This window comes from Phaseolus vulgaris, chromosome 3 (genome assembly GCF_051622355.1).
Source record: "Phaseolus vulgaris cultivar YP4 chromosome 3, ASM5162235v1, whole genome shotgun sequence".
NCBI lineage: Eukaryota > Viridiplantae > Streptophyta > Magnoliopsida > Fabales > Fabaceae > Phaseolus > Phaseolus vulgaris.
In genome coordinates, this window is record NC_143500.1 from 35409397 (window position 1) to 35434175 (window position 24779).

At 31.0% G+C, this 24779-nt stretch overlaps 1 protein-coding gene across 7 annotated transcripts; it reads left to right on the plus strand.

Moving 5' to 3' along the window:
* The first annotated feature begins 1088 nt into the window (after nt 1–1088).
* LOC137807225 (uncharacterized) lies at nt 1089–24629 on the plus strand. Of its 7 annotated transcripts, none has more exons than XR_016519727.1 (8): nt 1089–1392; nt 2257–2375; nt 2537–2619; nt 2815–2936; nt 22728–22895; nt 23269–23459; nt 24006–24207; nt 24329–24629. XR_016519727.1 is itself a non-coding variant. In XM_090300726.1 (8 exons), the coding sequence occupies exons 1-7, from the start codon at nt 1377–1379 to the stop codon at nt 24205–24207; spliced, it is 804 nt and encodes a 267-aa protein (XP_090156852.1). In that variant the 5' UTR covers nt 1089–1376; the 3' UTR covers nt 24329–24629. The 7 variants fall into 7 exon arrangements, 6 of the variants coding, with proteins under 6 accessions (XP_090156852.1, XP_068463830.1, XP_090156856.1 ...); XM_090300726.1 differs by having other exon boundaries at nt 23269–23362; XM_068607729.2 differs by lacking the exons at nt 22728–22895; nt 23269–23459; nt 24006–24207; nt 24329–24629 and adding exons at nt 3556–3720; nt 18485–18578; nt 19400–19935.
* Nucleotides 24630–24779: the final 150 nt, after the last annotated feature.

Below are 24779 nucleotides of genomic sequence, written 5' to 3' on the forward strand. Positions count from 1 at the left end.
AAACTTAAATTTTTTGAAAAGTGGTGGACTAGCTTTTTTTTTTTTATAAAAATGCTTTCATGTTAGTATCACTATACAACTTGACATCTCAGGCTGACACTTCAAGTAACAACAATTATCTGTTATCACATGAAACAAGTATTATTAAAAAAAAAATACAAAAATATGGACCAATAATAAGTCGGATCAAAATAGATTGATTTGATATGTTTTGTCATCCTATTTGGTCATCATCAGTTTTACACATCTTAAAAATGTTGAAAATATTTGTAGGATTAGTTCTTGTTCACGGAACCAATTTGAATTCACTGACTTGTTAGTAATAATAAGTTCATTATATTTTTTTTTGGCTAAAGTTGCATCTTATCTGAATTTTTAGTTCAGGTTTGCTCTTTAATTTTAAAAAGTTTCGACCATTCAACCTGTATATTATACTTGTAAGGGATTAAATTAAATTATGTTAACATATTCAACTTTTTTAAAAGTCGTCTTAGCCTTTTTTAAAGCTACTTTTTATTTTTTATAGACAATAATTTCCATAACTAATTTAAGGATAGCAAAAAGTTAGAAAGAAAATTTTCTTAGTGTCAATTGGTCTACTTAGAGAACTAATTACTTATAAAATTAATTATGTACAATTTATTGAGAGTTTTCTTGTGTTTATATTTTTTAATAAAATAAATAAACTTATGTTTATTTATGTAGTTGTCTTATTAGTAAACAGTTTTCTAGTTTTTTAATAAGCAATTCTTATAAAATACTTTCAGAAATATTTATTTTAAATTTAAACAAACTAGCCCATTATGCAATGGAAAAAAAAATTCTATTTTGATTTTTTTATTATGTTATCTGTGTGCATTAATTTTGTTAATGAAAAATACTAGAGCAATATTTTTCAAACATCCTCTTTTATTTGATGAAATTAATGTTATACAAATGGATCAGTAATCAATGTTCAAAGTAGTGACTGATTGAACCGTTAGAATAGTTAAGTGAAGTACATGAACCCTGTTATAAATAATCTGCCAATATTATATGTAACTGATTCTGTTTATATGCCAAATTGATTAAAAATCATTAGTTTTGGTGTTCTGAGTTTAATATCTATGTTGTAACTCTTCATAAATTTAAACCAATAAGAGGGAATCTTAATTAATTTTTACAAAAGTTAACACAGGAGGGAGTAATATTTGACTATTTGTCCTCTTAGATGAATTGGGACCATTACATCAGACAATAATGTTTTCCCTTCTGGCATTACACACAGGGTCAGAGGTTGAGTTATAAAAAAACAGCCTTTGCGGCACTGTAACTCAAATTCAAGAGAGGTTTTCGCAAGCAGCCTGAAAGCAATTTTGCATTCCCAGAACTTGAAGATGGCACAAAACCCATGTAAGTTATTTGTTTTGAAGTTGATTTGATAAGAGCTTGATGTCAAGAGTTTGTGGGTGTTCTTTAACTTTTCGAACACTTTTTTTTTCTTAATTTACGAAGAAAATACAGTGCATGCAAGCAAATTGCCTGTGAGATGGTGGAAGCATCGCATCATCTTACCCAAATTGCTAAGCATCTGATCTTGTTCCTGTCTTCTTTTCTTATCAATTGCATTCTTGCCAATTCTTTCTCACAGCGAACCTTCTAATTCCAAGTTTGAATATTCTTGATTGCATGTTCAGTCTCCAGTTTATTGAAGATTGTCTCTCAATTTTTATCACACTGCATACCATACAAACCAAATTTATTTTATGTTCACAGTAAAGGGACTTCTCCCCTTTTCACCTCACTGTAGCAGTTTCATTCCAGGATTTCAGCTAATTTTAAGCCAAATAGCCTTCACATGCCAAAAGAAATAACATGCAATGGAATGGAAATATTCACAACCACTCTGTCTATGCTGTGTTTCAGACAACTAGGCGTTTCAAGAGAAGTTTTATAAACTACAGATCTCGACTTAAATGATTAGTACTTTTGGCATACCAAAATAATTTTTTTAACATGTTCTGTTGTTAGAAAAAAATATTTGAAATTAAAAAAATTTGAACACATTCTTTATTGTTGGCTATCATTAATAATTTTATAACTTTTAATAAATTTAAACTTTTAGTAGATGTTGGAAAGATTGTGTTAGAGAATGAGCTGCCAATAATCGTTTTGTGTGGTATTGGAAATTAATTATAATGGTTAAAAACAGTAGCATATTGAATATTCAATCAATATCAGAGAAATTGACTTACAACTGTTGAATTATTTTGTCAGCATTTCTGCAGCAGAAAGTCATAATACAAAACAAGTATGGCTATAAACTAGCAGGTATCTTACATGAATCTGGAACCAAAGAGATTGTTATCCTATGCCATGGGGGTCAAGCTTCGAAGGTTACTTTTTCTGTTTTGTAAATTATGAACCCACAATTTTTTTATTATGATGCAAATGTTGTCAGAAATTAATGTGACATCTGATTCCATAACCCATGGATGTACATATAAATGCCTTGATTCAGTTACTCTCATTGTTTAATTATTTTTCCTATCTCCAGGAAAACTTTATCATGACAAATCTCGCAGCTGCTCTAGAGAATGCAGGAATCAGTTCTTTCCGGTTTGACTTCACTGGAAATGGGTAAATTTCCTGTTTTACAGATAAAAACCTAGAGCATATTATTCTGTAATCTTGGTGTTCAATTCAAGATATTCAGCCACTTGTTCCTTCCTCCATTTCTGCTATGTTTATATTAATCTTCTGCTATCTAATCCTGACTACTAGTGTTTCTGTTTAACTGTTTACTTTGATTTAGCTATTGAGTTTTCCTTCCAGGGAAAGTGAAGGTTCATTTGAGATTGGTGGTTACTGGAGGGAAGCTGATGATATACATGCTGTAGCCCAACATTTTCTCAAAGCAAACAGGACAGTTATTGCTATTGTTGGGCACAGTAAAGGTTTGTTGTATTGATGAAATTCTACGAATGACAAGATGTGTAGAAAGAAGCCACCAGATACACTAAGGCAATTGATTTGTGTCAGTATTTTTCTAATTACCAATGATATAAGTAATTTATGGGCAACAATGATTTGGCTGGGACAGAAATCTCGAATGAAACAATAGGATAAGAACAGCACAGTTTCTTACATAAATAATAATTTTGCCTATCTGTAGATTGTTACTGACTGAAAATTAAAGCACGTCTGCATGTGTTTATAGTTCATACTCTGAATAAAAAAACTGTTTCTTAATCTACTGAGCTAGTCAACAGAAGTACTAAAATGAAACTTGAGTAGTTTTTATCTTGGTATGTTTAAAGAGGATTTATGAGAAATTTTATTACTTGCCTTAAACTGTAAAGTAATGTCTGTGATGGCTGTGTTAATCTGTATCCACCAGAAAGGAATAATACTAGTAAAGTTGCTGCATATTTGTGATAGGGCTTAAAACACATCCCTTAGCAAACCTTGCCAACTTCTATCAATATAAAGAAGTCAACAAATTCTGTCACTCTGAATTAGAAAGTTTGTATGCATGTTGAAATTGTTCTGAATGGTTTATGTATATTGGTGCAAGAGCTAATGCGGCTATTCTTTATGCATCAAAATATCATGATGTTAAAACAATTGTGAACCTCTCTGGTAGTCATGATTTGAAGGTAGGCCTTGTAAGTCGTCATGGAAAAGAATTTCTGGAAAGAATCAGGAAGGAAGGTTTCATTGAGTTGAAGGCAGCACCAGGTAACTGGCTACTTAATCAGCCATTTCTTCCAATGCTTATATTGATGTAGAGATGTGCTTTTAAGAGATAATTTTGAAATATCTGGGCTTCATATATTTGTTTCTCTACTTTTAACTTGCTATTTGTTGCATTTTCTAGAGTGAGCAGGTTCAGAGCCTTTCATTGATTTGTTTCCCTCTTCACTCTTTTTCAAAACAAAACTTCCTTTACTCTTCAAACCAATTGGAGATCTTTCTTCTAGGGTCTTTTGTACCAAAATAGTGCAATTTGTTCCGTTTATTGCGAGGATGGGTAGAAATTTTTTTATTTACGACTTTGGGTAAGTTGTGTCTCGATGGCACACGACTTCGTTTGAAAGAAGTCGTGCTCGTGCCATACAACTTCAGTAACTTCAGTTTCAATTTGAATGTACAGCAAATTCATGTCATGGTAGGACGACTGTGGTTTAATTTAGGGTTGAAATTGTGCATGATTGGGGCAACTTTGATAAAAAAATTGATTAGGATTAAATGAAGTAGTGTCACAACCTTGTACAACTCCAACTTTGTATTAATTTAGTGGTTGTGGAAAAATTTATGATGTGTGGAATTTTTGAAGTATATTGTGGTTTATATTATTTTTCCGAGAAAAAAGAGTATGATTAAATATAATAAAATAAGAAGAACATTAGGTAAAATAAATTATATTGAAAGTAACAATAACATTGTTTTTATTACACAAAAAGAAACAAACTATTTATGAGACGATGTGCCACATGGGGTCTTCTTCTCTAACTTTGAGGCTGTCATTGTGGCTTATGTTCAGTAATAGGAGGTGGTGGTTCTGGACCGTTATCATTGTGTTGTGGTTGGTTATCGTTGGGTGGATTATCAAACCCGTGTGAAGGCATTGTAGATCGATAACAATGCTAACAATGCATTGATGATACTGGATGGAATGTTGATGGTGGTGTCATTGTGAAAGTACAAAAAATGTTTGATGGACTAGAAAACATGTTTTGTTGCGATGGAAAATTGGTGAAATTGGACGAAATCTGTTGGTACAAAAATTTGATAGTTCATATATCTTAACATTTCGCTTGGTTGACCAAAAGGTTGTTGTTGAACATTTGAAGAAGACCCAACATGATAGTTGTGGGGGCTCTAAAGTTCAGGTTGCTGTAGGTGTCGTGCCGATGGAAAAGAATGTGTTAGTTTAGTTTGAATAAAATTACAATAACAAGGATGAATTGTTAAATGAACTTACATCATCATCATCATCAACCGTAAGTTGTAAATGCATTATGCACTAGATAGTATGTCCAATGTACCATTGCATGTGTAGTGTATTACCACGCAAGTGACCATTTTCGTGAACTAAATTACTTAAATTACACGGTTATGTTAGTCATTCCACATTTTTAGTCAACTTGTGTGATATTGTGGCCAATGTGGATCAATTATTCCTCTCATGTTTTCTTTGTGCATCTGATTTAGGTTTAATGGGTCAGTTGGAATACTTTGGCAAAATCTAAACTGTTGCATAACCTGATCAGCTTGATGTACTTCAATTTTTGCAAAACATATAAGAGGAACAATCATCTGATTTGGAGAAATATCAATGGTAATTGAACGACTAAATTCATTGTGGTAATAAGGAGTCCATAAGAATTGTCAAGAAATTTTTCGTTAACATGAGGACGTGGTAAATTATGGCAAAATGTATAATAGTTAAAGTCGGATAACCTATTAGGATTGTAGGTGATCAAATTTATCACGTAATTGAGTAACTGTAGTGGTGGATGTGTTGGTCCTTTGCATCATCCGAAACCATCTTACATCAACAATAATTATGTTAGACTTAAACACAACAATGGTCAAAGTATGGTTACATTAAAGTTTGTTATATGGGAACAAACAAAAATTAAAATAATATTTTTTTTACAAGTGGAAAAGCAAGGTCTGCAACTATATCTTCATCAATTAATGGCTCAAGAGGAAGACAAATGCATGTAATGCGGTCCCAAATTCAACATTGCAGAAGTAACATGCAATTTCTGATATTGTCTTGCTTGAAATCTATTTTGTGGTTCAGAGCACGATAAACAATTGAGCCCCAACTATAATTTGACACGTTTATTGAGGTTAATCAATAATAAAATATACATAAGATGGAGTCTTTTGATTGATGTATCAAGCATTAATGAACTTCCAATCAACATTAATGTGTGCTCGTGTATGTTGTGTTTTGACAACATAACCTACATCATTTGAAACTTCCTGAAAAAATTTGTTGAACCAAATGATTTTATTGAATTTCCCTTTACTATAGTTGCAGATGACACCGAAACTAACAATTGTTAGCATCGGGAAACCAGGTCAACATTACTCACACCAGTGATTAATTCTCAATTAATTGAACACCAAGTTGCATTGCCACGTCTTCTAGTGTCACTGTTGGCTCTCCTAGTGGGAGATGAAAGGTGTGAGTTTCTGTTTTCCACCTCTTCACTTAAGTTATGACCAAGTGATGGTTGATCTTGATATGTGCCAAAGTCAATAACTGATGACTATTTTACCGTAAGTGTACATAAATAACAGTTGAATTTTCAAGTACAAGATTCACTAAATAGAAAATAATATAATAAAGTTTGTTGGAAGTTTGTTGTGTATGATTGCAAGAATGTAAATAAAACAAAGTAAAAAGTTGTTGATTCAATTGAGAAAATTTAGATTGAGTTCATCCTTCTTACTATTTTGTATTTTGAAAAGCATGATAATATTCTACCTCTGATTGATATTGATGCTCATATAAAATTCATTTATATTGATTACTCGCATATAACATTATTAAGATAGTCTTCTAAATATCGATTCCTCGCATATTTAGAAAAACTTCTTATCGTTACAAGCAGATGTTGATAGTAATTAACATTTCAAATATATTCCTAACATTCAAATATGTTAAGCATTATCATTTATGTTAGATGCTTAGAAGTACTTTTCAGCCAAATCTAAGGATTAAAATCATATAAAACAAGCTTTAAGAATAAAATGACAATACCAATAATCAATCAAGAACATAATATTATATTTAAATATTACCTCAATACATAAGAATTTGAACATATTACTTTCAATCTCAAATCGTAGAATTAGCCACTCATGTTGGTCATTACAAGCATGGATAACAAGAAAAGAAGATTCAGGATGTTTCTTATTGACGGTTACCTCCTCTAGGGTTTTCTATCACCTTCTATTCTCCCAATTATGTCTAGAGTTATGCCTCGTGTATCATATTTAACCTAGTTATGCTAGGGCTAAGTGACTTCTCGCTTAGGCAAGCTACAACTTGCTTAAGCGAGTTGGACGAGAAAAAGCCTAACTTCGCTGGAGTGATCTCGCTTGGGTGAGTTCCTCTGGAGTGCTTATGGCTTAGGCGAGTTTGGGAGAGCTTTTAAGCATTCTAGCTTTTCCTTTTCAGCTTGCCTATTCTCCTTTAGCTCTTTCATCTTTATTTTCCCCTAGAATCTTGAAATTAACACAAATTTGGGAATAAATCGTTCTTATTCATATTATAATCACAAAATGTGTAAAAAATGGTTAAATTATAGTTATTTTATCAATAAATATTCATAAGTGTTTGTCTTTTAATATGAAATATTACAGAAATATGACACTTATCAGTAACTGGTCAAATTCGACATGATGAATACAATTTTTTTTACTTGTTCGTCAAGTCTGTTATGATGGTTGACAACCTAAATAGCATGTCGTCTAGGTTGAAGTAGTCTTTCATTACCCTTCCATATTGCCTTAGTGACATGTTTATGTTGGAGACACAATCGAGACTTATCGACTGAAATTCGTTGATTATAGGCAATTGATGCTCTAACCTATATTTTGAATGTAGTAAATATAGGTTCTATATAGTAAAAATAGGTTGTATATAATATATTTATACTATATGCAACCTATGTCAACTTTATGCCACTTGGTTTTGCTGTATGTAACCTATGTTTACTATATGCAACTTATTTCTACTATATGCAACTTGTTTCTACTATATGCAATTGTTGTCTACTATATCTAACCTATGTTTATTATATGTAATTTGTTTTTACTTTATGGAACTTGTGTTTACTACATTCAAAGTATAGGTTTAAACATTAGTGACATATAATCAAAGACTTTCGGTCGATAAGTCTCTGTTGCGTCTCCAACACAAACATGTACGAGCACACATATTAACATTGATTGGAAGTTTATTAATGCACATAGTTTATCTTATGTATCTTTTATTATTAACTAATCTTAATAACATATCAAATTACATGATATAATCCTAGGCTAGGATTGCATCATTACACTTGGGGTTAGGTGTTTTCACATGTTTGTATCGTGCTCTAGATCACAAAATAAATTTCAATTAAGACAATATCAGAGGTTGGATGTTACTTCTACAATGTTAGACTTGGGACCGCATTACATGAATTTGTCTACCTCTTTGGTCATTAAGTGATGAAGATATTGTTGCAAGTCTTGGTTTCTCAATTGCAAAAAGGTTATTTTAATTTTTGTTGTCCTTTATAAACTTTGACGTTACCATACACTTCAACCATTGTGGTGTTTAAGTCTAACATAAATATTGTGCAAAGGACCAACACGTCCACCACTACATTTACTCAATTATGTGATACGTTTGATCACTTACAACCCAAACAAATTCTCGACTTTAACTATCCATGTTACTATTATACATTTTGTCATAATTTACCACATACTCGTGCTAACAACAAATTTCTTGAATGTTCTTGTGGACTTATTATCATCACAATCAACTTATTCATTTGATTACCATTCATATTTCTCTTGTAAGTCAGACGATTGTTCTTCTTACATGCTTTGCAACAGTTGAAATACATTAAGTTGACCAGGTTATGCAGCAGTTTAGGTTTTGCCAAAGTATTCCAACCGACCCATTAAACTTAGATTAGTTGAACAAAGAGGACATGAGAGGAGGAACTGATCCATATTGACCACAATATCACGCAAGTTGGCTAACAATGTGGAATGACTTATTACTTATTTTACAACAAGTGCACCGTGTTGTTAGAAGTAATAATTTGTTCATAATAATAGATATCAAACCCACAAGAAACAGTTGAATAAACAAGTAAAAGATTCACTAAATAGAAAATAAAATAATAAAATTTGTTCAAAGTTTGTTATGATTGTAATAATTAAAAAGAAAACAAGTCAAAGAGTTTGTTGCTTCAATTGGGAAAATTGAGATTGAGATTTATCCTTCTTACTCTTTTGTATTTTGATTAACATGGTAATATTCCATCTTTTGATTGATATTGATGCCCATATAAAATCATTTATATCAATTCCTCGCATATAAAATTATTAAGAGAGTCTCCTAAATATTGATTCCTCGCATATTTATAAAAACTTCTTATCATTATGATTAGACGTTGATAACAATTAACATTTCAAATCTATTCCTAACATTCAAATATGTTAAACATTATCATTTAGGTCAAAAACTTAGAAAGAAATTTCCAAGCAAATCTAAGGATCTAGATCATATAAACAATCATTACAAATAAAATGGCAATACCAATCATCAATCAAGAACATAATTTTATATTTAAATATCACATCAAACATAAGAGTTTGAAAAAATTACTCCAAATCACAAAGGGTAGAACTAGTCATTCATGTTGGCTATTACAAGCATGGAGAGCAAGAAAAGAAGATCTAACACGTTTCCTTTGGAAATGCTGAAAAAAATAGGTGAAGTGGAGATTAAACCCACCAAGATGCAGCTACAGTTAGCAGAGAGATCAATCAAATATCCTTATGGTGTGGTTGAAGATGTTATTGTTAAGGTGGATAAATTCATATTTCTTATGGATTTTGTTGTGATGGACATTAAAGAAGATGAGAAGGTTCCATTGATACTTGACAGACCTTTTATGAAGATTGTTAGACTCTTAATTGATGTTGATAAAGGAGAACTTCAAGTTAGAGCTCAAGATGATGTAGTAACTTTTTAATCTTTTTAATGATCTAAAAAATTCTAATGCATGGAAGGAATGTTCACAAATAGATGCAACAAAGGAAGTATTTCCTACTAAAGAGCAATTGGATATGTCAAAGTCAATTGAGGAGGTTATACATCATCAAAGTTCAAAGACAGAAGTGGAAGATAAAGTTCAACAAGAGATTATTGTAGAAAAATATGAATATAGACCAGGGCAACCCATAATGTTTAGAGAGGCGAAACGAGGGTTGAAAAAGAAGGGGTCAAAATTATGGGTTATCAAGAAACTCAAGATTGGTGGAACAATTGAACTTGGAGACCCATGTTCAAGACAAACAAAAGTTGTAACCAGGAAATTGTAGCAACAAAAAGGTCATCCACCTTGATAAAAACAGACGTCAAGCTATACGACGTTAAATAAAGCGCTTGCTGGGAGACAATCCAATATTCTTATTTTCATTTTTATTATTTTATTTTGTTGTTAGGATAAGATTTATTTTTCATAAAATAATTGCAAAATTTCCTTCAGGGAATCTCGCCCAAGTCTAATACTCCACTCCCAAGCGAGTTAAGCTTGAGAAATTGGATGCTCTCTAGAGCAATCTCGCCCAGGCGAGATCCATCGCGCTCAGGCAAGATGAGCACGAAAAGTTGGGGGCTCTCAAAAGAAATCTTGCCCAGGTGAAATATGTCACGCCAAGGCGAGATATATCACGCCCAAGCGAGATCCCACTTACAATGTTTTTTAAAAACACACGAAAAGGTTCATTTGCCCCCAATTTCAGAAACCCTTGGTGAGAATTACCTTGCGATTTTGCTAGCTTAAAATTGCCCTCATTATCAATTTTTTATCTTCCAAGTTCAATCCCTTGCTCAAATTGTGTTGTGTAAGTATTTCTACATCTATTTTATGCCTTAATTTCTCTTTCAACCCATGGATTAATGTTTTTTATTTCAATTTTTGGGATTTTAGGGTTTGTGATGATTATCTTGGATTTATGTTATAATTGTGATTGCATAACATTGGTGGATGTTTTTGGTAGCCTGATTCTGATTTTGGATGGTTAATAAGGTTCAAATCACTCATTAAACTCAATTTTGGAAATGCACATGAGGTGTCTGATAAAATGCTTCTTTGAACATTATATTGAATTAGTTGGGTTTAGATACATATTCTCATGAGTGAAATTAATGTATGTGTGTTCTTGTGTAAGGCAGTTTCAGAAAAGTGTTTTTGGAAACTGTGGTGTTGCCAAAGAGTGGTGTGTGTTCTTGAGGGGTTCAAGATCATCACTCTTGGTGTGTGTTTTGTAATATAGGTTAGATTACATAGTGAATTCTCAGTGGTTAGCTGAGAACTGGATGTAGCTTTTGGTTAAGAGTGAACTAGTATAAACCTCTTTGTGATTCTCTCTATCTCTTCTCTTATAAACTGTTTTAACTTGGTTTTATATTTTGCTGGTATAAGCAACCGGTTGTTTTGAGAAAACAACAGGTTGATTTTTCATAAATAACCTTGAATCAGAAATTTTATTGAGTTGAACAGAAAATCAATTGGTTGATTTTTCAGAACTTTTTATTCTACTTCCAAACTTTGCGAAAATCTTGTGAAAACAATTCACCCCCTTTTGTTTAGGTCACTAATTCTAACACATTATGGGTTGCCCTGGTCTATATTCATCTTTTTCTACAATAATCTCCTGTTAGACTTTATTTTCCTCTTTTGTCTTGGAACTTTAGTGATGTATAACTTCCTCAATTGGCTTTGACAGGTCAATTGCTCTTTAGTAGGAAAGACTTCATTTGTTGCATCTCTTTGTGAGCATTCCTTCCATGCATTAGAATTTTTTAAACCATTTAAAAAAATTAAAAGTTACCCCATCATTTTTAGCTTTAACTTGAACTCCTTTATCAACATCAATTACGAGTCTAACAGTCTTCCTAAAAGGTCTACCAAGTAATAAGGGAACCTCCTTATCTTCTTTCATGTCCATCACAACAAAATCCATAGGAAATATAAATTTATCCACCTTAACAAAAACATCTTCAACCACACCATAAGGGTATTTGATTGATTTGTTTGCTAACTGTAGTTGCATCTTAGTGGGTTTAATCTCCACTTCACCTATTTTTTTTTCCAGCATTGTCAAAGGAAACATGTTGAATCTTCTTTTCTTGCTCTCCATGTTTGTAATAGCCAACATGAGTGACTAATTCTACCCTATGGGATTAAGGGTAATTTGTTCAAACTCTTATGTATTGAGGTGATATTTAAATATAAAATTATGTTCTTGATTGATGATTGATATTGTCATTTTATTTGTAATGATTGTTTCTATGATCTAAATCATTAGATTTGACTGGAAAATACTTCTAAGTTTTTTATCCAAATGATAATGCTTAACATATTTGAATGCAAAAAATAAATTTGAAATGCTAATTGCTATCAACATTTAATCGTAATGATAAGAAGTTTTTATAAAAGGTCTGTCAAGTATCAAGGGAACTTCCTCGTCTCCTTTCATGTCCATCACAATAAAATCCATAGGAAATATGAATTTATCCACCTTAACAAGAATATCTTCAACCACACCATAAGGGTATTTGATTGATTTGTCTGCTAAATGTAGTTGCATCTTGATGGGTTTAATCTCCACTTCACCTATTTTTTTTCAGCATTGCGAAAGGAATTAAATTTATGTTTGTCTCCAAATCCAATAAGGCCTTGTCCACAGATAAAGCTATAGACACATGAAGTTTAAAACTTCTTGGGTCCTTGGATTTTTTAGGCAAGCCTTTATGAATAATGGCATTGCATCCAACTTCCAACTCTACACTTCTTTCTTCAAAATAACACTTCTTCCTTATAACTCCCTCACATGTTGACTTTTGCTTCGGCATTGCTGCAAAATAATTTTTAGGGAGCAAGTTATCAAAAAATTCTCTCCTTTTTTGAAGGAGCATGAGGATATTATATATCTTTTTTTCAAGAACATCTTTCTCTATCTTTTCTTCCTCACCTTTTTTTTCTCTCTTTCTCATATCTCTCTCCCTCAATCTCATTTTTTTCTTCTTTTTCAGTTACTACATTATCACCATCCCTCTCTCCTGCTATTTTACCATGTTCCGCGACAATTGTATTGCAATGCTCCTTTGGGTTGATCTTGGTGTTGGTTGAAAATTTGTCACTTTGTCGCTTTGCTAACCGTTTTACAATTTGTCCCACATGAGTTTCTATATTTCTGATTGTCGTCATATTATTTTCGTGACTGACCATATTAGCCTTCATGAATTTCTCCAAGGTATCTTCAAGTTAATTCATCCTTTCAGGAATCGAAGGATAATTGGGTTGTTGTTGTTGTTGGAAAGGACCTTGCTTATTGGATGAACCATTATCTTGTTTCCACCCAAAATTTTGATTTTGATTGCTTCTCCAACCTTGAGAGTAATTATTATTGTTAGAGAAACCACCTTGCCTTCCGTTATTACCCATGTAATTTACTTATGCTTCAGATGAATTGTTTTGATAAGAACAATGACCACTGGGATGATCACCTCCACAAAAAATCACACCTGATTAGTTGACTCTGGCTTTGAGATGATTGCACAACTTGTAATTGTTGGGGGCAATTTAGCCATTTGTGCAATTAATGTCTTAATTTGTTGTGTCAAAATTTTATTCTGAGCCAATAATGCATCTAAAGTATTCAACTCTAACAACCTTATCTTTTGAATACCTTGTCTATCATGTTAGGCTTAATAATTTGTTGATGTAAATGCATCAATATTTTTTGTCGCTTGTTCCACATCAACGGTCATCATTGTGTTGCCAGCTGCAACATTTAGGAGCATCTTAGTATTAGATTTTAGACCATTATGAAATATGCTCAGTTGAGCAATGTCTTCAAACCCATTATTTGAGCATTTTCTCAGCATCATTTTGAATCTCTCTCTTGTCTCACAAAGGGCTTCATTTGCTTCTTGTCTGAACATAGAAATATCAGACTTTGCTTTGATGAAGCAAGATATTGGAAAAAAAATTGTAGAAATTTTTCTTCTACATTCTTCCAGCTAGTGAGACTTTGATTTGGATGTGATTTAAGCCATTCTTTAGCTTTCCTACCAATGAAAAAGGAAACAAGCGCATATAAACAATTTTAATATCACTTGATTGAGAGCCCATTGTTCCCACCAATTCATAAAATGTAGACAAATGTGTATATGGATCATCATGATCCCTGTAAATTGATGGGTACTAATGAGACTAAGGAAAACATGTTTCATCTCCAAGGTGTTATAATTGATGGCTTAAACAAAAGGGGGGGGGGGGTGAATTGTTTTTAAAAGATTTTCAAAATTACTTTACTTTAGAATGAACCTTTATCAATCAACTCAGATAAGCATTCCAACAAGTCAATCAAATAGTATAACAGAAACAAATATCAGAATTTCAATTGGTTAAAACACGATTTAATCGGTTGTTTATGGCAACAAAAATATCAAACAGTTAGAGAGACGAGAAAGAGAGATTTACACACAATGTTTATATTGGTTCACTCAATCCCTGAGCTACATCCAGTTCTCAGTCAAACCACTGAGTGTTTCACTATGTAACCAAACACAGATTACAAACACCCACAAAGAGGTGATCCTGAAACCACAAGACCTACTCACCCTCTTTGAACACAGCACACACCTCAAGCCAAAATCACACCGACTTTACAGGATTTTACAAACACGTTTATAGAATGTAATATGAACAATTACAAGAAACTAAGACAGGGTAGAAAACACATGGAATAAGTAAACCAGAAGCCCTATGATCAGCTCTTGAATCACAGCAAAACTCAAAAGCAATCTTGCTAAACTTGAAAAACTCCTTTTCACAAACAAATTGTAATCTCTCTTTTTGATCTCAAATCAGAGTGTAAAACTTCTATATTTCTCTCTCGTGAAACTTTTGAAAAAAGGCTATATTTATAACCTTTGAAAAACTACCGTTTAAGGCAGATTTGAACAACTGAATAAGTTAAAACAGGTTTTCAAAATACTGTTATGAAAATTTACTTTTAATTGGTTGAAACCACAATATAACCGGTTGAATGGTTTCAACAGTTACACAACTGATTCAAAAAATAGCTTCAAAACTCCTTTGTCAGCTAAGTGACAAACAACCGATTGTCTCGAAACTTTAATCGGTTGTTTTTCCCTTTGCATGGAAAAAACACTTAGTTCTTTAAAACATATTGAAACAAGCTTTCTGTAGGAATCAAAACTGATCTTACAAAGATTCTAAACCCAAACCTAAAACACAGCACAACTTCAGGTTCCATGAGGATTTGATACATCAAAGCTTCCCATCTTCAACACAAGTACTACAAGTACTAGAAAAATGTCTAGGGCCTTACTACATGACATAATCTCCAAGTGTTCTTCGAAAGGGTGGTGCTTGCCCTTTTGTCATGTTGCTTTCCTCCTAAATAATATTAGTGTGAAAAAAAGAAGTGGTTGAGGATTCCTTTCTAGTGTCGCCTTGTTTCTCTTTTTTCTTTGTCTTTTTGTTTCTTTAGTTGCCCTTAAATCTCTGCTTCAAATAATAATTAGTCTTTGGGAATTTGACCTCTTAATATCATATAAGACATCTAAATTAAGGATTAGCACAAGGATTCACTCACAGTAACAGAATAATTTTTTCTTAAAAAAAATTAAAATTGAAAATTAAACAAAATAAAATAAAATAAATTCAAATTAAATCTGAAAAAATTGCAATTAAAATAAAATAACAAAAATAAAACAATACACAAAAATAAAATAAATAAATAAATAAAACAAAAACAATTAAGATATTCACAATATTTAAGAATTTGTACTAAAAAATTCAATTGTTCTTCGACAACGATGCCAAAAACTTGATGACTTATTTTACGACAAACGCACCGTATTGTTAGAAGTAATAATTTGTCCCTAAGGAGAGATATCAAACCCACAAGGAATTGTTGAATAATCAAGTAAAAGATTCACTAAATAGAAAAAAAAATAATAAAGTTTGTTTGGAGTTTGTTATGATTGTAATAACTAAAAAGAAAATAAGTCAAAGAGTTTGTCGCTTCAATTGGGAAAATTGAGATTGAGGTTCATCCTTCTTACTCTTTTGTATTTTGATTAGCATTATATTTTACCATTTGATTGATATTGATGTTCGTATAAAAATCATTTATATCGATTCCTCACATATAAAATTATTAAGTGACTCTCCTAACTATCGATTCATCACATATTTATAAAAACTTATTATCATTACAATTAGACGTTGATAGCAATTAACATTTCAAATTTATTCCTAGCATTCAAATATGTTAAGCATTATCATTTGGGTCAAAAACTTGTAAGTACTTTTCAGTCAAATATAAGGATCTAGATCATAGAAACAAGCATTACAAATAAAATTACAATATCAATCATTAATCAATAACAAAATATTATATTTAAATATCACCTCAATACATAAAAGTTTGAACATATTACTCTCAATCCCAAAGGGTAAAATTAGCCACTCATTTTGGCTATTACAAGCATGGAGAGCAAGAAAAGAATATCTAACATGTTTCTCCTTGACAACTTTCTTCTCTAGGGTTTCTAACACCTTTTATTCTCCCAATTGAATTTCAATTCACTCAATGATGTCTAGGGTTGTGCCTCAAGCCTCTTATTTAACCTAATTGGGCTTTGTTTAATTGACTTCTCACCTGGGCGTTATTGGGCGAGTTGCACGAAAAAAGGCTTAACGTTATTAGAGTGATCTCGCCTGAGCAAGATTGGGTTCGCTTGGGCGAATTTTCTTAACTAGAGTAATGGTAGTTTAAGGAACAAGCTACCTTTATCTATAAATATTCTAAAATCCACTCATGTGGTTCTGAATTTGAACACTCATTCTCTCTAAAGGGAAGGTTGACCTTCTCTTTCCCCTTCATTGCACCTTCAACTCTCACGATTCCTTGCACCTTTTCCTCCATTCGGTACCTTTCTCTTCACATCATTTCACTGCCACGCCATACCTTCCATCAACCAAAAACTTGGATTACATCACACCACTTCCTAATATAGAACATGAGTCACAATAACAACCTCATAATGTAACACATAGTACATAAATAATTTATTTCTTTTATATAATAAAAACAATATTATTATTACTTTCAATATAATTTATTTTACTTAATGATCTTCTTATTTTATTCTATTTAATCACACCTTTTTCCAGTAAAATAATATAAACTACATTATACTTTAAAATTTTCACATATCATAAACTTTTCCACAACCATTAATACAAAGCTGATATCATAAACTTTTCCATAACCATTACAAAGTTGAAGTGATACAATGTGATAAGACTTTCAATGTTAAATAAAAATAATTAAAATTATTAGATATGACTTCAACTATTTTTATTTAATATTGAAATTGATACAAATTCGTTCTGCCAACCATGCACAATTTCATTTCTAAATATTTTGAACTAAAGTAATCATATCATGACATGACTTTAGTATATGTCTAGATCAAAACTGAAGTGATGTGGTATGAACACGATCTTTTCAATGTCGTGACACAAGCACGCCAAAGTCATAAATAATTTTTTTTATCCTTTTTTTGCAATAAACGAAACAAGTTGCAGTATTTTAATGAAGAAAAAAGCCCTTCTTTTAGTTTCCAATCTTTGATACAATGTTCCAAATGCATCAATCTTATCATCTTGCTTTAATATAACGCTTCTTGTGAGTGTGAAATAATATATGCCAAATCTTTTCCCAACTAAATAATTACGGAAATAACATGATTTATTGTAGGTACTTAGAATTTTGTCGTCAGAAAACAAAATTTTGGCAATTGTTTTTACTTTACTAGGCAACAGCCGGTTAGAGTTCGGTTCCGAAACCAAATTATGGTCTAACTTTCTTTTTTTTTAATTATTTTAAAAACCTGAAAATACAAAAAAATCAATTTAAAATTAATAAAATTAAAAATTAAGTGGTGTTTATAATTTTGTATTTAATAATATTTTATTAATAATGACAATGTATATAAAAATTAAATAAAACAGAAAATGAAAGAAATTTAAAAAATTAAATAAATTAAGAAATTAATGTCCAAGCAAATAAAATTGAAATTAGTTAATTTTATTTAATAATTTTATTGTATTGAAATTAATGGAATATTGGTTGTATTAATTGAAATTGTCATTTTACAAACGTGTTATGTATTTTGGTTATTTAAATAAAAATATGAATATTTTTAAAATTTAAGTGATTACAAATACGATAACCAAAATATACTTTTAATTTTTGTGGTGTTTAAGTATATTTGTAAATATGGAATTCTGTGGTTAATTTTTTTTTGTAAATCAATTTTGTACAAATAAATTTTGTGGTTGATATCATCGAACTAAATATCTATTTGTAATTTAATTATTTTGTAATTGAACTTGAAAATTTAGGTAAATTATATAAATTTATTAGTGAAAAATACAAAGTATTGAATTCGTTTCTAGTTGGTTTTCCAGCGACAAGTGTAAAAATAACTCCCAGAATTTGGTTCTTTGGAATCAATACCAAGCTATTTCTGTAATTGTTTGGAACACTGTGCTCTTTTGGGTAATGTTGTTGGGAAAAATTTGGAGAAAATAATATCACTTGTGATCTTGAGGACATCTCATGACATGTACTTTGGCAGGAGGCATTAATTATCGTATAACTGAGGAAAGTTTGAAGGATCGATTAAACATAAGTATGCTTCAAGAATGTCTGCATATTGACAAAGAATGCAGGTGAGTCTCTTCTTCACCCTTTCTTCTTCATTACAGAGTTTTATTTTAATCATCCACACTGCAGGTTATAATGGTATATATGGCAGATGACATTTAAGGCATGTCATTTTTAACTTTTTAAGTTTTTTGCCTTCAAGAGCATGCCTCTGCCAAATTTTAAAATTTCATGTTAGAAATTTTGATTTGAAAGATTTTTGTTTGTAAGTTAACACTGAAGAATAAATATGAGAAATAACGAAATAGTTTTTATGAGGATGGTAATGATTCACCAATTAGTAATAGAAACCAGTTTAAAAAAAACATTTACAAAGATTAAAACAACAAAATATTTTAAGGATACAAAATCAAAGTCTGTCATATTTGCAAGGATAAATGAAATAGGAAATGGAATTTATAAGTTGCACTATTTTAATGCTTAGTTTTCTCATTTTTCTTTTCTTCAATAGTACCAGTTTTTATTGCTTCAGTAAAAAGTGAAAGGCATAATAACCTTCCAGACATTTCAGTTTCGAAATTTGCATTGTAAATCATTCAATTACTATGAACCTGGAAGAGGATATCAGGATACTGAGAAAAAGATTAGTGATGTTGAGAATGTAACTAGTGGAGGAGATAATCTTTATCCATGTAATTTGATGTTTGGTCCATGCTTCCAATATGCAAGATAATGTGTTTATGTCTGTATGGAGTATGGACTAGTAATTAGGAATGGATTTAAAGAACTAAAACATTAGTTATGATAATTTGTTGAGGAAAATTGATAGTTTTTATCAGTGAAGTTATGAAATTTCCATAATGAATGGTTGTATAATAAATGACAGGATCTTTACAGTTCATGGTAGTGCAGACATCCAAGTCCCAGCTGCAGCTGCACTTGAGTTTGACAAGATCCTAACCAATCACAAGTTTCATATCATAGAGGGAGCTGATCATGTATATACTGATCACCAAGATGAATTAGCCTCTGTTGTTGTGAACTTCATAAAGGAAACCTTGAACAAGGATAGGGGTGCATCTAGCTAGTTGTCCATCTATCTTTGTTGGTTGCATTTGAGCTCAACATTTTATGTTGTGACATTCGTTTATCTAATGATATAGTTGTGGTAGATGTTGTGTCAAGCCAGTTCAATCCGCCACTGATGAACAAATTTTCTGCTATGGATGAACCTGCCTATGATGTTCCACAACATGTGTTGAACTTTTCTAGATTTTGCTTATTGAATTGGTGAATCTCTCATCATGGTTAAAATAATGGAGAGTGCAATATCTGCCAGTGCTACTAATATTTGCCTCTCATCTGATGTATGAAATCATTGACACTATCAATTATTTATGGCAATGCAAACAGTTATCTCAAGTTAGCATACTGTGAACAGTGCAAAAGCTTTGGTGGGGAGTTAATATCACATTTTGAAGAATGTGGGAACAAATTATGGTATTATAAAAGAAAAAGGTAAGAAAACCTTATGGTAAAGACTTCTTAGTTGTCACATTTTGAAGTAATGATAACTAGTCTTGGAGGGACACTAGCTAAAGTGCTAAAATAAATATAATTTTTAATAAAAAGTTTTCTTATTTTTACTTTCTTCATTAGTGTCTTTGAGACACAGGTGAGCAATACCTTTCAAAAAAACTATGAAACTATTTAGGTAATTTGATTTCTTGGAAGATGTGGAAGCTTGAGAAATCCTAACCATTATTCTCAAACAAAACATGTGCCATAGAAGTAAAACTGAAAATATGATTTGAATTAATTAACAGTAAAATTGCTTTTGATTGATGGCATAAAAAGACTTGTGAGATAACTTTCTCAATAAAAATGTATAGAAATCCTTTTTCAGAAAAGGAAATTTTAAATGAAATTTTCTTACAACATCAATCTAGTTTATCAAAATCTCCTTCGTCACCCTTCTTCAGTCTTTTTATTGTTTTTTTTCTATCAGTTAGGTTAGGAGTTTACTTGCAAATGCATTTAGTTGAAGTGAATATGTTTAGGTCATTGTTTTATTTGAACAATCATTACCTTTTTTTATCTTTATCTTTGTAATCTTTTTCTATTTATAATTTTTTTATTAGTTTTTTCTGGTTAGAGAAACTTTCCTAAGCACATGAAAACCTAATACTCTCTTAACATTGTTTAGAAAGTGATAAATCATTTGATTATAATTAATCTTCACTATAAATTTGTCTTACCATGTCGAAAAATAAAAACGATCATTAGTAAATTTAATACATTGATTGACAAATCAAATGACTAATGTTCATTCGGTATTCAGCAATACATAACTAATATAAGTTAATTTGTAAAAAATATTTTATATAATTTTTTTTTAAAATTATTTATGATTTACGTATAGATTAATTTTATTTTATAAATTAGTTTTTTTTGTTTCTTGAAGTTTTTATCTAGAAGCTTGTTTATTGAGGTATTTTTTCCATATTTATTGAGGAATTTCAAACATAAAATAAAGGTGGGTTGAAATATCAATTTTTTATTTATATTAAATGAATGCGTCAAATTTACTTTTGAGCACAATGTTTTTGAAAGAAATGTTTTTTTTTTCATTAGGTTGAGTAAACGGTCTTTAGAATTTGTCACAAGATTGATAAATTTGCTCCATTAAATGGTGCGTTTGTTTCTATTAAAAAAAATATTGCTAAAAGATGATTTATTTAAAAAAGAGTATTGTTAAATGGTGATTTATTTAAAAAATATTATTAAAAGGTGATTTATTTTTAAGTGATTCTTATATATAAGTAAAAATTGATATGTATTTATTTATGGTAAAAATTACTTTTAAAGTTTTATCTTTTTAGTGCATATTTTTATGGAACATAACTTCAAATTACTTATAAAAAAAGCTGAAAACCTTTTTCTTTTTCTACTTTTTAAATAAGTATACCCAAATGTTTAAAGTTATAATAAGTCATTATTTTATTAAAACAATTTTTTTGTCAGAAAAAAAAAATACCGAGTGTTACATATTCAATTACATATTTGAGTAATTTCAATGGACTTGAATTCAAATTACTAGTACCGTCAAATACGAGCTCAGATTAATAATTTGTTTAAGGTATGGTATTAGCAAGTAACTCTTGTATCTAAGTATTATTCTAATTTAAATAATAATAAAAATAGTTTCAGTTTAAGACGAAAATAATTTTTTTAAAGTATATGGTTAAGATTCGAGGAGAAAATTAATAATAAAAAATAAAAATATTTGTGCTAGGTTTTAAAACAATATTTCATCCCTAAGAAAAAATTGATAAGATCTTCCATGGATGCGTGCTTTTTGAGTTTTTGTTAGACTTGAGATCCACACGCTGAACTCTTTATAATAATGGAAATATGTTAGATTAAAAATTTGAGTACAAGCATCATCAAAAGTAGGATTTCCACCTACATGGTGTTTCCTCCTTCAAAGCACCAGAAAAAATGTCATATTTTTTTTTTTGAGCCCGGGTTTTTGCCGTCTAAGTATATCTTATTTTTATCACATAGATCTGCTTCTAATAGCCTATGTATTTTGTTATCATTTCGAATTGGATGATCCACTAATCCTTTGTTATCATTTCGAATTGGATGATCCACTAATCCAATTGACAGAAAATTATAAATGGATCCATTTTTTTGACTTTTTACTCGAGAATCTAAATTATTCTATTTTCTGATGTTAGCAATGTATAGTGGTCAACTAGGAACATTTTCTTCTCGAGACATTTTACTTTTTTTCATCATGTGGGAATTAGAATTAATTCCCGTTTATCTATTTTTATCTATGTGGGGTGGAAAAAAACGATAGATCCAACACAAACACTCGCTAGGATAAGCTCGAAATGACTCTGATACCATGTTACGAAATGGACTTTAAGCCTAACTCAATCCCATAAAATCGGCTCATGAGGTTAAGGTTTGCACTCACTTATATACAATGAAAGGCTCTAATCTCTAGTCGATGTGGGATCTTCAACACCTTATGCAGTATTTTAACTACCTAATTTAAAACTTAGTTAGCCTCATTTTCTTTAAAAAATGAGAAGTATGGATTCAAGCACATAAAGGACAACTCAAAGAATGCAGTCACTATGGATTAGAAAGTTTGTATGTATGTTAAAATTGTTCTGAATAGTTTATGTATATTGGTGCAGGAGCTAATGCAGCGCTTCTTTATGCATCAAAATATCATGACACTAAAACAATTGTCAACCTGTCTGGAAGCCATGATTTGAAGGTAGGCCTTGAAAATCGTTTTGGTAAAGATTTTATGGAAAGACTCGGGAGGGAAGGTTTCATTGAGTTGAAGGCAGAGTCAGCAGGTAATCCAAATGCTTGATCAGTCATGTGTTAAAACAATCAAATGCTTAAATTCAAATTGGTGTAGAAGCATGTTTTTTCAAAGATGATTTGGGGAAATCCCAGGTTCATATACTTGTTTCTCTACTCTAAACTTGCTACTAGTTGCTTTTGCTGAAATGAGCTAGCTACTCCAAAGCCTTTCCTTGATTTGTTTTCCTCTGATAAGCTTCTTTTTTTTTTCATCCAATCTTTGATGCAATGCTCCAACAGCATGAGTCTTATCATCTTGCTTTGCCATAACTCTTCTTTTGAATGTCAAATAACATATGAACCTATGTGTGGGTGTGCGTGTTTTCTTCTGTTCTTGAGGATATCACATAGCTACTTTTGTAGGAGGTATTGATTATCGTGTAACTGAAGAAAGTTTGAAGGATCGGTTAAACATAATTATGCTTGAAGAATGTTTGCATATTGACAAAGAATGCAGGTCAGGAAAAAACTGCCAAATAGTTCCCCTCTTTTCTTCGTTTCATCTTCGTTACAGAGTTTCATTATAATGACCTATACAGCAGAATTCGTTAAGGGTGAGGATGTTTTGGTTACCGTAAATAGCAGATGACATTTTCCATTTAAAATCCAATATCTTTATTACTATTATTATTGTTACTATTATTAAAATTTGATACTTGAAGTTTTAAGTTTTAAAGGTTTTTCCCTCCAGAACATGCTTCTCTTAAGTTTTAAAATAAAAGAAAATCCTTATTAACTTATCAGGTTTAAAAATTATACTTCGAAATCAACATCAAAAGTTTCTTTTTTGTTGTTGACCCTTGAAGGTATATATAAAAATATTACAAGTGTTAACTCTTGAAACTTAGTGTAGGAGATCATCTCGTATCTTCTTTTCTGGTGAATATCTTTATATGTAACTGATGCTTAGCAAATCCTTCCAAAACTTATGGCATGTTTGTGTCTGTATTGATTACGGACTAGAAGTTCGAAATGAAGTTATTACTAAGGCAGGAAATTTAAAGAAATTCAACTTCAATTCTAGAATTTTTTTGATGAAAATGGACAGTTTTCAAGGAGGTTATGAAATTTCCATAATGCATGGATTCATAATATGACAGGGTCTTCACAGTTCATGGTGGAACAGACACCACAATCCCGGTTGTAGCTGCACTTGAGTTTGCTAAGGTTCTACCTAATCACAAGTTACACATCATAGAAGGAGCTGATCATGTATATACTGATCATCAAGCTGAGTTAGCGTCCTTTGTGGTGGATGTTATAAAGGAAACCTTGCAAATAAACCTTCTTACTGCTAGTTAGGTATCTATCTACCTACCTTGACCTGAATAATAACTTTTTATATAACGGTTATAGTCAATCTTGCTGCTTTTAGTCACTTGAAATTTGAAAGTGCAACCCGTAACAAACTTGCTTTCTGCAGGTCCCTGATGGACATGCTTCAAGATGCAATCTTGCAATTTGCAGCGTGGTACATTTGAGAACTCTTCTCATGTTGGAGAGGCTTTAATTTTATTCAATGAAGGAACAATTACACAATGTGGCAGTAATATTTATAGACAAATGTTAACTAGTATCTTGAGTTTTGGTTAAGGAATAAAAAAAATGAAAAGTTTTTATTTTAAATTATCATTAATTAATGCATTTCTATTGTAAATTTTGATGTGATGTAATTTTCAATGTGAATTACAATAAAAAAGCTTTATATTTTTTGAATTTCTAAACCTCTACCCTTATTTGTGTTTTATATATATATCATATGGAAAATAAAGTTGAGGATATTCATTATACTTTTACTATATCTGGTTAAGTATTATTTATCCTACTAATTTATGAATATGTGAAGTTTAACAGTAAGAATGATAAAGAAAAAT